The sequence below is a fragment of the Habropoda laboriosa genome, unplaced genomic scaffold (assembly GCF_001263275.1).
Source record: "Habropoda laboriosa isolate 0110345459 unplaced genomic scaffold, ASM126327v1 scaffold309, whole genome shotgun sequence".
In the NCBI taxonomy this organism is placed as follows: domain Eukaryota; kingdom Metazoa; phylum Arthropoda; class Insecta; order Hymenoptera; family Apidae; genus Habropoda; species Habropoda laboriosa.
In genome coordinates this window covers 833,832-850,422 of record NW_017100481.1, presented here as the reverse complement: position 1 = coordinate 850,422, position 16,591 = coordinate 833,832, and the positions used below count along the sequence as shown (strand labels likewise).

General features: G+C 39.8%; 1 protein-coding gene across 1 annotated transcript in view; it reads right to left on the bottom strand.

Moving 5' to 3' along the window:
* Positions 1 to 6,462: 6,462 nt before the first annotated feature.
* LOC108576030 overlaps positions 6,463 to 16,591 on the bottom strand; it is a 16,895-nt gene continuing 6,766 nt past the window's right edge. The window contains exon 3 of the mRNA XM_017938974.1: positions 6,463 to 7,197. Coding sequence (XP_017794463.1) covers positions 7,026 to 7,197 — 172 coding nt within the window. The 3' untranslated portion in view covers positions 6,463 to 7,025. The remainder of the gene's footprint in view (positions 7,198 to 16,591) is intronic.

The window sequence follows — 16,591 nt, the reverse complement described above, 5'->3', positions numbered from 1 at the left end:
AACACACTTTATCCCTTAAAGAAAGAGCAATAAATTTATCTCTCTACCATTCACAAACTTAACCATACTAAACTATGAATCTTTATAGCAATTCTATACTGTTCGACAGACACAGAAATCATTCAAAACCATAATTAACCCTACGAAAGTTAAATTCTCCTTTCAAACAGCTTCAAACCAATTCAACACTCTTTAACAATCATAAGAAACATCAGAAATCACAAACAACCTTGAAATATTTCACCAATTCTCCATTCAAACAGCCTCAAACAACTCCACACTCTTCACCAATCAGAGAAAATATCCAAAACCGCAATCAATCTCAAAACAATCAAATACTGCATTCAAACAACTTCAAACCAATTCAAAACTCTTTAACAACCACAAGAAACACCAAAAATCCCAATCAACCTCGAAACAACTCATCAATTCTCCGTTCAAACAGCTTCAAACCAATCCAACACACTTCAACCACAAGAAACAACAAAAACCCCAATCAACCTAGAAACAGTTCACCAATTCTCCATTCAAACAGCTTCAAACAACTCCAAACTCTTCAGCGACCACAAGAAACACTTGAAACCCTAATCAATCCCAACACAGTAGAAGAACACCCTCAAATCACGAATCCACTCCATCTGAATCCATTGTTCACGCAGTTATCCACAAGTACCATGGAACTATCACCGAAATAGGTCGATCGTGTGCTCGCGAACCTGTTCTTCCGTGACGATCGTATGGAACACCGTTCGGAAACGTGAGGACGGAGTGTGGCTGCTTCTTTGGTAAAAACTCGTGGTCGAGTGTTCGTTTAGGCGACCGTAGGCCTGCTGCCGCTGGTTCGCGCCGACCGTCGAGAGAAAGTGATCGCCCCTTCCTTGGCGTCGTGATCAAATGAACGCCGACCGACCGATTGCGACATTTAGTGCGCCACCAGGACTCGTACGTGACGTCCTTCTGGTCTTCTTCCTGACACCGTCCCGTCGGTGTCCTCTGCAAGGCCGTCGCGACGCTTTCGTGGCCCCGCGATGCTTGAACTCGAACGGTCCGTGCCGCTGTCCGCGTGGAAAGTTCAATTGGAATGTTCGACAACGATGGAAATCGAAAGTTTCGCGGCGGTGGGGTTACGCTGGGCAAGTAAAAGGTTTTCGAGGGAGGTCGAGGGCCTGTCGAGTGGAAACGTGGAACTTCCAAGTGGAGGAAGATCGTTGGAATGCGACTTTGAAATTTTCTTTACGTGGAAAATTTTTGGGGTCACTTTTGGAATTGTGAGTATAATATATCAGGAAAATTCCTGAACACAGATTACATTTTTCTTTTTCATTCTAAACTACCTTAGGGAGGTACCGTATTTTTCCTTTCACTGTAACAACTTAATTTTGTTAACGTGGACAATTTTTGGGGTCACTTTTGGAATTGTGAGTATAATATATCAGGAAAATTCCTGAACTCAGATTACATTTTTCTTTTTCATTCTAAACTAGCTTAGGGAGGTACCGTATTTTCCCTTTCACTGTAACAACTTAATTTTGTTAACGTGGACAATTTTTGGGGTCACTTTTGGAATTGTGAGTATAATATATCAGGAAAATTCCTGAACTCAGATTACATTTTTCTTTTCAATTTTAAACTACCTTATGGAGGGTGTCATATTTTTCCTTTCACTGTAATAAATTGTTAAACTCAAATTTGTTACATACAGCACTAAATGCTTTTTCCAAGGATGAAGGAATTAGGTATTTGGTGCGAGGATGTAGAATTATGTTCAGAGTCAAGGTCGGACTTTTTTGGCTCGGTGAATCCAGCGATTGAGAGCAATGATTAATAGTACTCCCTAGGCGGTGTTTTTCTTTTCGTTTTTTGAAGTGATATCTCGCAACAGTACATGGAAATGGTGCCAGCAGCCACTTAAGTACGATCACGCAGCAGCTACTCCGTAAGAATATAATCGATTTCTTGCGTGACGCGGGGAATGAAACCGATTACATGCGTGAACCTACTGAGATCGTTGCTCAATGAACGCGATTTTCCAACACGCCCTCGTTCACGTCGATCAGAATGTGTGTCGTCGATGTACTTTTACCTCTCTGCATAGGTGAACGATCTTTCCTGATCAATTTCCTACACCGAAATTCCTTTCCTTATAAAGTGATAAGTTTATTCATCGATACCTCTCACTTTCGCTATTTAACATGGAAGTTTTGCTTTTACAATTTCGCCAATTATTCTCCCATTATCGTTCATTATTTAGCCTCCACGCGTTATAATTATCTTATTGTATCATAGTTGCTTCGTCATTTTCAATAAAATTGTTTGCAAAATAATTTTATCAATATTTCTCACTTTTCGTTACTTAAAATTGGAATTTGTACTATTATAGCTCTCAATTATTCCCTCATTATTGCTTATTATTTAGGTTACACATGTTATAATTATCTTATCATAGTTGCTTCGTCATTTTCAATAAAATTGTTTGCAAAATAATTTAATTTATATTTTTCACTTTACGTTATTTAACTTGGAATTTTTGCTGTTGCAATGTCACTAATTAGTTTACCATTATTGATTGTTATTTAGGTTCCACGTGTTACAGCTATCTTATCAGAATTACCCTGTCATTTTCAGAAATTTCTTCTCAAAATAATTTTATCAATATTTCTCACTTTTCGTTACTTAAAATTGGAATTTTTGCTATTATAGCTCTTAATTATTCTCTCATTATTGCTCATTATTTAGGTTCCACGTGTTACAGCTATCTTATCAGAATTATCCTGTCATTTTCAAAAATTCCTTTTCAAAATAATTTCATTCATATTTTTCACTTTTCGTTACTTAAAGTTGGAATTTGTGCTATCGTGGTTCTCAATTATTCTCTCATTATTGCTCATTACTCATATTCCACGCGTTATCGTCATCTTATCACAATTACCCCGTCATTTTCCACAAATTTCCTTTCGAAGTAATTTCAATTTCATTCCCGTAAAATCCAATAATTAACTACCCAACGAAGTTTCGCCATATCAGCTATATTCCAGTGTCTCGTTTCGCGTCGTGCTCTTTTTGCGCGATCGTCGATCGTTTGCGTGGCGTCTAGTAGCGTCGCGACGCGCCGCTTCGAACGAAACAGCGGGGTTTCCCCGTTTTTCCGTGCAGGATCACGACGGAATTGCGTTCCGCAGAGTTGGCGCGATAAACGAAACGCTCGCGATCATTTTTCCGAGGATATCGCGGATCCTAACTGCTCGGCGCAGACTCTTGGCACGATCTCGCCTCGCGATCGTTACGCGGCACGCTCGCTTGGCATCGCGCTTAAGCCGATAAAGGCGCCGGAGATGATTGCAATAACTTTTCGACGCGGCCGACGCCGCTGTAAATTGTCCCGATTGTTTTCGCTCGAAATCGTTGTGTATCCTTGTTTCCTTTTTTTAAGAAACGGAAGACGCTCTTAGGAGGATGGTGATACGGGGAAGGGGGAAACAATTTCGTGATGTGAAGTTGGCAAGGTTTTTCGGGAGAATTTAGAAATGGAAAATTAACTGGTAACGTTATTTTTATTTACTCTTTTGCGAAATAAATGTGGGGTTAACTGTGGGCTGTTGCAATTTAGCCGACTATGTAAGACAGAAATGAGCCGTTCAGTGCACAAATCGATTAACTCCACTTTCAAAGCACTTGGTATAGTCATAACTTTTTATATTTATAATAATTTCTCGACTTCTCATTTTATGGAGTTAATCGATCACTGAACGGCTCAAATAATAGGAAAATAGAAAGAGAGATAAAGGTATGACGGTATGAAAAAATTTTTATATTAGTGATTTAAATGGTTTCAAATGGTGAATAGGATGGAAAAAATGTTTCTGTAAGGTCCATTTTTTTTTCTGTGTTTTTCTACGTTACTTATGTTCCTTTACATTTTTTTTTTTTAATGATATGACGTTAAAAAGACTTTAGACTCAAAAATTTTGTATTAAACGTGAAACTTCCTTTCATTTTTTCCCAATTCTTCCATAATTAGATACGAGTCAAATTCTTACTATCCTTCTACGACCAGAAATTTCATCAAATTCTCAATTAAAATCTGCACAAAATTCATACCTCTATTCGTCAAACAAAATTCGACAAAATTCCCTCCTTTAACTCCGTCAAATAAAATTCTTCATTAGCGAAGCGCAAAGAAACACACCAGCGAAACTTGAAATTTAATTATCCCTTATTCACGTCGGAGACATGCCTCGAATTGACTAAAAAATTAATTAAATCCGAACTCTAAATTCCTCAAAAAGAAAAGGAAAAAAAGAAAATCCCAGCCATCGAACTGATAACACGCGAAATATTTCTCTCGATATTCCAGCGGGCGATTCTGAAACGAAGGAAAATTAAAAGGACAAATTTGCGTGGCAGAATTTGGACCGGGTTTTTCGGTGTAGCGCGAGGAATAATTACAAGGAGCGGGCAACGGTGAAAGTGTGACGGGGATTTTATCCGTAAACAAATAAAAGAAAAATAATACGTGTCGGAATCCGTTACTCCTAATAACAGTTCTTTTGTTTGTGAAAATAATGTAAGTGTAGTGTGTGTCTGTCTATGTGCATGTGTGTGCCTGGCCGAGTTGTTAACAGAGGAGCAGCGTTGTTTGGCGGTTGCTAATGATTAGATTGGATCAGCACGTCGTCGCGTAAAGACGTTGATCGGCCGTTTGGTTTTTCCGCGCGCCCCTTTTAATTGAAAAATCGCCCATCCCTTACAATAAGTAGTTTACTTGTTGATTTCCAAAACTGTATATGTACAGTAGACGGGACCGAATGCGGACGCTTAAGTGGGGAGGTGACTTCTGCGAATTCAACTAAAGAAAAGAGAGATGTGTCTGAGTGGGATACCGATATATCGTGTCAGTTGTTCACATTTAGGAGTCGATATCGAATTAAAGTAATGCACACAAAATTTGCGTGGCAGAATTTGGACCGGGTTTTTCGGTGTAGCGCGAGGAATAATTACAAGGAGCGGGCAACGGTGAAAGTGTGACGGGGATTTTATCCGTAAACAAATAAAAGAAAAATAATACGTGTCGGAATCCGTTACTCCTAATAACAGTTCTTTTGTTTGTGAAAATAATGTAAGTGTAGTATGTGTCTGTCTATGTGCATGTGTGTGCCTGGCCGAGTTGTTAACAGAGGAGCAGTGTTGTTTGGAGGTTGCTAATGATTAGATTGGATCAGCACGTCGTCGCGTAAAGACGTTGATCGGCCGTTTGGTTTTTCCGCGCGCCCCTTTTAATTGAAAAATCGCTCATCCCTTACAGTAAGTAGTTTACTTGTTGATTTCCAAAACTGTATATGTACAGTAGACGGGACCGAATGCGGACGCTTAAGTGGGGAGGTGACTTCTGCGAATTCAACTAAAGAAAAGAGAGATGTGTCTGAGTGGGATACCGATATATCGTGTCAGTTGTTCACATTTAGGAGTCGATATCGAATTAAAGTAATGCACACATAAACGTCCGCTGTCGGCACCGAATGCGGACGCTTAAGTGGGGAGGTGACTTCTGCGAATTTAACTAAAGAAAGGAGAGTTATGCGTGCACTGCTGTACTTTGTTTCACTCGGCACGCTCGAATTCCACTCCGAAGTCCCATTTCCAAGAATTGGTGGGGATAGCGACGGACGCTTAAGTGTGCAAAAATGCGGACGCTTATGCGTGCACTGCTGTACTTTGTTTCACTCGGCACGCTCGAACTCCAGTCCGAAGTCCCATTTCCAAGAATTGGCGGGGATTGCGACGGACGCTTAAGTGTGCAAGAATGCGGACGCTTATGCGTGCACTACTGTACTTCTAAAGCTAAAGACTGACAGTGAGGAGTTTCACGAGTCACGTTAATAATAACACGTTAGATTCGGAGGTTAAGAACGTACTGCCTTCGTTTCCAACGGATCTTCTTTTATACAATTGCCCTTCCCCTTATTACAATATCGATTAATTCCAGTGCGTGTACTCTGTCCTGAATTCCTGTAATATCGATTAGTTTTCAGATGGGTGAGGTTTTGCATTCCGATGTCTGTGGTCCGTCTTGGTTGCTGTGTGTCGTGGGTATTACAAAAGCCCCATTACCGCGGGCCGCCTTTGACCACGTTTTACACGCTCGCTAAATACCAGTCCGCGCGTTGCAGAACCGGCTGTCACAAGACGAATCCTCGAGAACGTCCGGTAATTGCCGGCGAATTAGCAAAAGTTACTCTCGAGGCATCGTGAAACACGCGGCTTCGAAAGTTGAATCGAGTCGAAAAGGTAAAGGGTTACACTTCGTCGAAGGATTGGTGAATTTGAAAAAGAACACAGGATACATTGGACAATTTCAACGTGTTTATTCGAAGTTGGTTTCTTTACATCGTGGCAAATCGTACAACAAATGTACAATTCACAATCGTACGTTTTGTATAATATACTAACGAACGAAACGCCGGTGTGTTTTAATCAGCGAGGAAATAAATAATCGACAGAAGTGTGTTCGTGTTTTTGCTCGCGAACGTACGAGATCTCTGGGATAGATCGAATACTATCGAAGTCTCTTTTAAAGCGTAGTCTCTTACATCGAACGACGCTAATCCGCTTGTTCGTTGGATTCGCGCGCGACAATTGATAAAAATGATTTCTTAAGTATAGATCACTTAGCGCCTACGTAAGTCTCGACGGTCTTCGAACGATCTAAGAACGTTATCTTGGATATTTCAAACAAAATATCTCAAAAGCTGTTCTTCTCTGTCGTTCGTTTTTTTTTTTTCATTTACAATTAATCGAATCAGCCGTTGCTTAATAGTCGCAAGTAAGTACGTTTCCTCGTGCACTTCCGCCTCGAGAAAAGTGTGTGTTTTTTCTTCTTTTTTTTCACGAAGAAAAGAGATTTGCAGAATTTGTGAATTCTCGGAGGATCGCGCGAATCGTTATCGATGCAACGAGGTTGGAGGAAAGGTCGTCTGCGGTATCACAGGCATCGTCGTCGGTCGTCGACGTGGATCGTTTCGGTCGCGTCAGCGTAATCGAATCTTCTTCATCATGTTGAGAACGCTGGATCCGGGCAACGGACAGGTGGGGAAGAAATTATGGCACCCCTGACCTTCCATGCCGGATATCAGTTGACCCATATGCGCCGCGAAGTGGTACCTCGAGGGCACTTCCGCCATCGTGCTCAGGCTCGTGTCCCTGAAAAGTTTCCATGAAATATTCAACGGTTAGTCTCGCTTCTTTTGCTAAAACGACGCAAATATCGCAATGTTCGCTGCTCCAGCTATGTCAGCGAATTAATGAAATATTTATCAAAGCTCCGTGGCTCGTTTCCATTCGCGGAATCGAGAAGTTCGCGTTCGCCAGTCGTGTGACGTTCCTTGATCAATTTAACAAACTTAGATTATTGATCAGAACAATGTTTAAGTTTTAATTGAAACCGGATGAAGTTTAATGCGATTCTGTTGTAAGGACGGTGGAAACAGCTATTCTTGGATGGTTAAGAAGCTTTTATTTAAAAAAAAAAGGAGCTGTGTAATGCAATTTTTTAACTATTCGAGGATTTTTTGAAAGAAAAATTTGTCATAATCACAGTATAGATCATTATGGTAATAAAACTGCACACCGTTGTAGTGTTGAAATAAAATATTAGCGATCGAATTCGAGAATGTTTCCACTTGGGAAATCTAATTTTCAAAGAAAAACAGTTGAATAATTAATAAGTTGCATTACGTAAAGTATGAAAATTTAATGAATTGATTCCTGTCAGTCTACTATTACGCATCGTTAAAGCATATTTTCACGCTTAAGAGAGTATACAAGGTGTCTTAGTTTTTTCTGATTGAACTTTGTCTTGTTTTATGAGCTCGAAAAATAAAAAAATTTTTACATAAACATATAGAGGTCGTTTGAAGCTACGTTAAAAATGTACAAGAAAATTAGGAAAATGTGAAGAATGGGAAAGAATTTCCGGTTATTATGACGCAAAACAGGAATGGATCGGCGATATTTGCATCTACTCTCTTTATGTAAGCTGTGCTTACTATGTAAGGTCATCGAAGGTGTTTAATATTATTTTTACCATCGCCATTTGTGTCTTCTGTCACAGCACCACAAATTCTTTACCATTCTCTTCATATTTTTGTTAAAACTAGCTCGCGGATATTTATGCAAATTCATAGTTTTATGAGAATAATTAAAGAAATAGAAGCTAGATGGGCATACGTTTTATTCTCTTATTATGCGCATTCTGTGTATTTTTGTGCGTAAAAATGCGTAAAAATCCGCAGTCTAGTTTTAACGTTCTACGTTTACAAAACATTTTTCTTACTCGTACCAACAGAAAATACTGACAAAATTCAGTAGCAAAAAACTGAAACACCCTGTATCGTATTCGTTACTTAAATAGTGCACAATTTACGACGCTCGACAGCAAGCCCCAGCATTTTCTATTTGCATCTACTCTGTTTATGCAAGCTGTGCTTACTATGTAAGGTGACTGAAGGTGTTTAATATTATTTTTACCATCGCCATTTTTGTCTTCTGTCACAGCAACCACAAACTCTTTACCATTCTCTCTATATTTTTGTTACAACTAGCTTGCGGGTTTTTATGAACATAATTCAAAAAGTATTACAACGAGTACTATATTTTTGCTCACTATGCGCATTCCGTGTATTCTTGTGCCTTCAAATTTTCCACAAATGCATAATAATCCAGTCTAGTTGTAACTTTTTCACAAAGCTTCAAATTACCTATATTTATAGAACATTCTTTTTCTCACTCAAACTCATAGAAAATACTGACAAAATTTAATAGCAAAAATCTAGAACACCGTGTATAACATTCGTTACTTAACCCTCATCCGTCCCTCGTGTCAATTTGACACATTTTTCCGGTAAAAAATTGTAGGGTAATTTCGAGAGACCAGGCAAGTATTGGGTTGTCCGGACAGTTCGTGCCGATTGCTCCCAATTAGAGGAATTAAGGTTAGCAATTGAGCAAAAACGTCCAGAAATGGCGAATCGGAAGGGCGTCGTGTTTCACCAGGACAATGCGCGGCCTCATGTTGTCCTTAACAACGCGACAAATGTTGTTGGAGCTTGGTTGGGATGTTGTACCCCATCCACCATATTCACCAGACCTCGCGCCCTCAGATTTCCACCTATTCCGGTCTTTGCAAGATTCCCTTAATGGAAAAAATTTCAACTCTTTGGTCGAAATAAAAAATCACATAGAAAAGTTTTTCGCTGAAAAACCTGAGAAATTCTGGAAGGACGGAATTTTCAAGTTGCCTGAAAGATGGAGAAAGGTTGTGGAACGGAATGGCACTTATGTAATTTAATAAATATATACCAAAACTTAAATGCGTTGCGTTTCAATCTTCCTTTCAATCTTTCCGGACAACCCAATATTTCCTACTGTTAGGACAGCAAGGGGACAATTTTATGATACGTGATTTCTAGTTCAGCAAACCGTTATTTTTAATTTAGCAGACCGGTCTGCAGCCAACTTGCGGCACCTAGAATTTCTCAAACATTAAAGAATAGACGTGATTTCTAGTTCAGCAAACCGTTATTTTTAATTTAGCAGACCGGTCTGCAGCCAACTTGCAGCACCTAGAATTTCTCAAATATTAAAGAATAAGCTATTGCTCAGTCGGTAAGGCAAGGTATCACAAAGTCACCCCCAAAGGGTCTTCGAAACCGATGCAATTACCGAGGCCTCTCGGTACCTGACCTTCCGAACGAGTCGGAGAGTCAGAATTGACCTGGCAAATTCCCGTCCACCAAGGACCAGCTTCGTCACCCCGGCTCCAAGGACGTGACGCGCTCCGGGCGCAATGGAAGGGGGTGATACGGGGTTGGTCACTTAGCAATTTTAAGGACATCCCTTCGCGTCCCTTCTTCAAATTTTAGAAGATTCGGAGAAGGGACGACTCGATAAGAAGGCCGACTTAGCTTAAGACGAGAGAGTGTTAGTACACAGACCAGCAGTTACCTCAGGAATCGTAAAGATTCAGTCAGACTCTCAGCGCAATACGTTCAATCTTCAGACGGCACCAAGTGCAATATTCGAAGTACGCGGAAATCAGTACCCGAGTACTTAACACCTACATTATCCGCCAGATATGGAAGAAAAAACACTGAGAGCCACGCTCGAATGAATACTGACGCGTTTCACATGCCTGGTCTGTCTCTCCCGCCGGTCCATCTCTCCCGGAATTACCCTATTATTCGGCTATTTGTAGAGACAATTTTTTGCCTATTTTCCATGTTTAACAAAAGAATTTACAAAATTGATTATTTATCTTTTCGTTCAATTGATTGTTTACCATTGCGTCAAATTAACATCCAGGGAGCTATTAAGACATTGGCGACGGGGCTCTTAGAGCAGCGCTTAACATGTGCACGGGGTGATTTCGCGTCTTTTCTTTCAATCGTCACTTTTCAACTAATTATTATTTTTCAAAGAAATTTTCAAGAATGTGGTAAATCACTTTTTCGTAAAACGTACACAATTATTAGAATTCGTGAAACATCTGTCGCGGCATTTCTGAAAAGAAATTCAATCATTTACAGCGTTTTATAAATTTACTTTCAGACAGATATGTGAAAATCTCAATGACGTATTTCGCGTCATTCGGAATATGTGCGTCAACCGACGCAAATGTGTTAAGACCGGAAATTGAGGGACAGACGAGGGTTAAACGTTGCACAATTTACGATGCTCGACCCGAAAACCCGAAAGCTTATAAACCGCGATCGGAGCAGGTGTCGCAGATTTTCACGCCCGTTTCGCAACTCCGCGATCGCGGAAACCCGTTTCGAAAGGGGCGAGGGAAGAAAAGTACGGGCGTCGACGCGAATGGCGTGGCACGCACGAAATCGACTCCACTTTCGCAACGTTTGACCGTGATAAACTGGTCGAGAGCGCGCGCGGGGCACGTAAGAACAGGCACAAGGCGAGTCGCCTTTTACTTTCGATATCGACGGCTTGCGGTAAACAGACTCGCCAGAGTCCGGTTACGCCGAACGAAATCGACTGAAAATTACACGGAGCACACCGGCCTTTCTCTGCTCCGTGCACAGACTCCGAGGAAACACGGGGAAAATACCGACTTCCTTCCGGTCGATGCTCGCCACAAACGTTCACGATAATGGACAATCCACTGCGTCCTTCGGTTTATTGCGTTTCACCGTTGGTCTCAGTTATGATAATTGTGACAACTTGCTTCCTTGGAGAGAAGCTTTCAATTTATCGTGGCTACTTCTGGAAACGTTTGCTCCCGGTTTGTTTGTACGTTTGAAGTGTGTTTGAACGAACGTTTGTTGCTAGGTTTACTTTATAGTATAATTATATTAATAATTTATTGTACTATAAGATTCTTATATTCACTATATTTATTCAGATACATTCAACATGGATTCATTAATAACAATAAATTCTATAATATAAGAAATGGTAAGTTAATTAATTTTTTTACATTAATAATACATTGAACACCATTAAATCTATTTATTGTAAACATATCTATATTCATTTATTTAAATAGTTTAAATAAAAACAATGATTTGTGGAATCAGCAATGTAATATTATCTACTTTAAATTATTGTTAAAATAATAACTACAAGCTTCATTTTAATAAGACTAATTTTTACTAATTTCAACAAAATCATTATTATTGAATGAATAATTATAGAATAATATTTTGTACTGTTTTATATTTATAGAATTGAGTCTTTGTGTTTATCTTTATTATTTTTGTTGAATTCAATCTTTATATTTATCTCTATTATATTTATAAAATTAACTCTTTGTACTTGTCTCTATTATTTTTGTAGAATTAACGCATTATATTTATCTTTATCATTTTTGCAGAATTAACTCTTGCAGCAGTTCCAGGGAAGTAGTAGAAAATGAATTTGTTCGTACGAGGACTAATTTTTGAGAAAAGTAAATTTTTCGAGGAACGTCTTCTAATTATAATATGCTACCGATCTAACGTTGCCTCCAAAGAAACGTGTGTCTGCAATTTACTCTCAGAATTACAACCAAGTCAATTCTAAGTTAAAGTTATTTTTTTAAAAAACAAAATCTCCTAAAAAAATTTGGTTCCCCTTTTGCATTTCATTTTCTCTCGTAGACAGTAATACAACATGCCACCCTATATTCTTTCTATCCTATTTAATGACGCATGATAAAGTCATTATTATCATTATTACCGAATACAAATTGCAACATTCGCTCTACAACATCGTAGCCAACATTTCTCTTGGTCTACTAAACCTTGTCACTAGTCTGTAAAAATAAACACTTTGTTGCAAACGAACGCACGGAGCTATAATAAAATTCTTATTCGATCGATCTATCTATCAGTCGTTCGTTGGTTGATCTAAAAATTAGCGAAATAGATTGTCAGCCGATAAACGAAAGGAAAAATGAAGGGTGAAATACCGCAGGAAGAAGTAACGATCGATAATATCCGCGACCGCAACCGGCTTCGAAGAAAGAAAAACCGTCGGCCATGTTTCGCCGGCGGAAATAGAGGAGCGAGTTCGATCCTCCAGGAAGAAGGACGCGTCGTAAGAAGCAGTTTCGTCACGCATGGCTCCCGAAGAAGACGTCTCGCGGCCGCAAAAGGGAAATCCCCCTGTTTGCCCGTTTACGATCGCGGCTGCCTCGAGGCGAGCGTAACGAGCAAACGCAAAACGGCTTCTTAGCTTTTCCATCTTGATCGGTTTAACCCGGGGCGATCCAATAAAAATCGGCCTGGGTTCGAAGCAGGAGCGGCGTTTACGCGCGTATAAAAGTAAATATAAAGCTCGAATCCTTCCGGGACATTAACCGCGACGATCCGCCACGACATCATTGCTCGTTGTTCGCCTTCTTTAGCGTTATTTTTTTTCCTCCCCCTTTCCTCCGGCTTGCTGTCGTTCGTGTGTGTTTTAATTTGATGCCTCGTTGGAAAGAAAGTGGAACATTTGGGGGTAATGTTGGAGGGGATCTTTCAGTTTGATGGACTAAGGTTTAATTTGTGAAAATTTAGGAGAATGGAAGATAAGAATTTGGTCAAATTGAAATTGGAAGTGATTGGTTGAAAAGAAAGATTGGGGGGAATTTTGAAGAAAATATTTCTTTTCCCTTTCTTCCCTTTCCTGACGTTTGTGTGAATTTCGATTTGATGCCTCGTTGGAAAGAAAGTGGAACATTGGGGGGCAATATTGGAGGAGAGTTCTTCATTTTGGTGGATTAAGAATGTAATTTGTAAAAATAAAAGATAAAAATTTAGTAGAATTGAAATTAGAAATAATTGATTGAAAAGGAAAATTGAGGGAAATTTTGAAGGAACAATAGTTTTTTTCCCATTTCCTCCAGTTTGCTGTCGTTCGTGTGTGTTTTAATTTGGTGCCTCGTTGGAAAGAAAGTGGAACATTTGGGGGTAATGTTGGAGGGTATCTTTCAGTTTGATGGATTAAGGTTTAATTTGTGAAAATTTAGGAGAATGGAAGATAAGAATTTAGTCAAATTGAAATTGAAAGTGATTGGTTGATTTTGTAGTTTTTAAATTTTGACGATGAACCTTGAAAAAATTGAGGGGAATTTTGAAGAAACAACATTTCCCCCCCTTGTTCTCTCTTTTCTGTCATTCGTGTGGATTTTAATTTGACACCTCGTTAAAAAGTTTTGGAAGAACATTTCAGGGTAATGTTGGAGGAGATCCCTCATTTTGACCTATTAACAATTTAATTCGTAAAAATTTAGGAAAATGAAAAATCAAAATTGTAAATAATTTGTCGACTTTATAATTTTCAAATTTTGACGACAAACTTTGAAAAAATTGATAGAAATTAAAACAAAAAATAAAGAACATCTCTTTAAATATAATCGATGGAAGATTACGCGTTAATTACCCCTTTAATACGTCGAGTAAAGTCACTACGCCAAATCTACCCGTGTTTCATTAACTTTTCCGCAGAGACGGCTGTTCCAAGGGTTACGATTGATCCGTTAATTAATTAGCAGGAAGCAGAAGGAGCGTTTCCGCCATCGGAATTCCGAACTTAATTGCTGTCAATTAAACGGCGCGCAGCTTCAAACGAAATTCGACTTTTCAAGCGGAAAAGTAGAAGATCCGCGCGTGTAATTTCCCAAGAATGAACCTAAGCGTGGCAGTCAAGTGACAGCCGCGAACGAATCACCTGTGTATTCACTCTATTCTATATCTCGACAAAAGAAAGTATATTCACCCATCCCTCCGTTTACGCGGATTGAGCGCTCCGCGTTGATTTTTTTTACGCGGATAAAAGTCGCGTAAATAGAGTCTGCTTGCATGAAAAAAGAAACATTGTAAGAAACACAGGTATAAGTAATGTAAGGGCTTTTGGTCTGAATAATATTTGTCAGGATTATTTAAACTAATTTTGAAAACTATATTTATTCGTCCGTCCGTCGTTGACGTCTCGTTCTTTTCTGCTCCGTCCTTATCAATTACACGCTTTCTAATTCGTTCTAATACAATCTCTCGCATTCTTATTTAACGCGTCCTTATATACGAGTCTTGATGCCCCTCTCTTGCCTCCGGGAAACCCTGGCACAAGTTGGGGGTTTGTACCCAGCAAAGTCGGCGTCGCGCGAGCACGTGGCTGGGTCTTACCTGACCCAGCCCTTAGCGCGTGGGGGTGTCAAGGCGTTGGGACTCGGTTTCTCCGCAGATCTCTCGGTCTGCGGGTCATAAACCAGCGCGAGTCCCGACATTCACTCGACCATGCTCTTACAGTTATGAAAACATTTAAACCGCATAGGTTAATAAAAAGAAATAAGGATATTTCGAAAAACCAAAATAAGTGTTATTCGGTGTCAGAATCTGTACTGTAATTCAAAGCAATCGACCTTCTCTTCTTCATAAGCTCAAAGTCACAGTCTCCATCGTTTCAAATATTTCCAAGTCTTACTTCATTTGCGTTATTATTATTTATATTTTTAGATGAATTTGTCAATGACTTATCTTTTGCTAGAATTTCCGTCTCTCTAATATGTGATAAATTCAACGAAAGTTGTTCCGTGGCATACCCACGGGACCTCGGCCTTCCCTTTGTAATGATTTTGACCGTCTTGAATAGCACGGGTGGCTAGCAATTTGTACAAGGGACAACCTCCGAAGTGCAAATTGCAAGCACGTTTATGACACGCAAGCCAGTAAAGTCGTTTTTGAGAGTCGATTTATTTTTATCCGGCAATTGTATTTCTTCGAGTATCTTCGTCCTCGACGACTAACTGCATGTGCCATAAACGTGAATTTCCAAAGGGGCATCGAGACCGGGCCCAGTGACCGTCGACCAGGTCCGGCCGCAGGATCCAAGCCTGGCGGAAATTCCACCACGTTGCTAAATTTCCCACATAGCGTTTTCCACCTCCACTGACACCACCTCTCCTGCCCGGAATAGGTGGGTGTCGGTGGATCTATCACCTGATTGGCAAAAAACACTTACCAATCAGGTGACAAGACCGGCTCACCGGAAATTCGTGAGGCAGTCAGTTCACCACCAGACATCAAAGAGAAACGTCGTAATCTCTAGTTCAACGCACATCATCCACACCACTAATCCATCATTCAACTGCTTCATTAAATAGTATACTACGAATTATTTCCTTCACCGATTAAACTTCATTACCACACCCCCTAATATCCTTATAACCTTAAACGGTCGTAAGGACATACGCGAGCAACAGACAGACGCGTATTCTCGTCAGAAACAAAAGTTTATAGAAAATAACCTTAAACGGTCGTAAGGACATACGCGAGTATAGACAGACGCGTATTCTCGTCAGAAACAAAAGTTTATAGGAAACTGAACCTATCTGACCGCGTGTAAAAAGTACCGCGCCGACAATAGACGAAAACCATGCGGAACGTTCTCGATGATTCTTACTAAACAGAAAGAATTCGAGGACGTACAAAAAGATCGCGGTGTTTCAATACGCTCGGGGCACCGTAGAAAGTCGGAAGATTGAATAACCCGTGAAAAGGAAAGTGGCGGATTGTTATGACAAGATAGTAGGCACAGGAACACACATGGTCGTTCCCTTTTCGAAGCAACTTACGTAAGAGCAGAGGAACTTTCACGTTATATGTACACTTCGAGCTGCTGCACGGCGAAGAATTCATGGTTGTTTCGTAGCCGGAAGTGGTAGCGTCATACAGGTAAATTCGAAATTTCCGTCGACCTTTCCCTGTCTCGTTTCATTGTAACTTTATTGCACATTCCTTGTCGTCGTTTGTTAAAATTGAAAGAGAAATGCTTCGCAGAATTTTAGTCTACCTCTCTCTCTCTCTCTCTCCTCTCATTGTCTTTCTCTTGTTGCCGCTTTCTTTCTTTTGGTACTCTCTCTCTCTTTTTCTCTCGAATAGAAACTCTTTGTTCTTTTTTTACTGTTTCTTTTTGTGTCTTTCACTCCCTTCTGTTTGTCGTTTGCTTTCTTTTTTTCACTCTATTATTCTCTCTCGCTGTGTCTCTTTCACTCTCATTTTGTCACTCTTTCTCTTTTTCTCTCGAATAGAAACTCTTCCTCTCTTTTTCTGTATCTGTC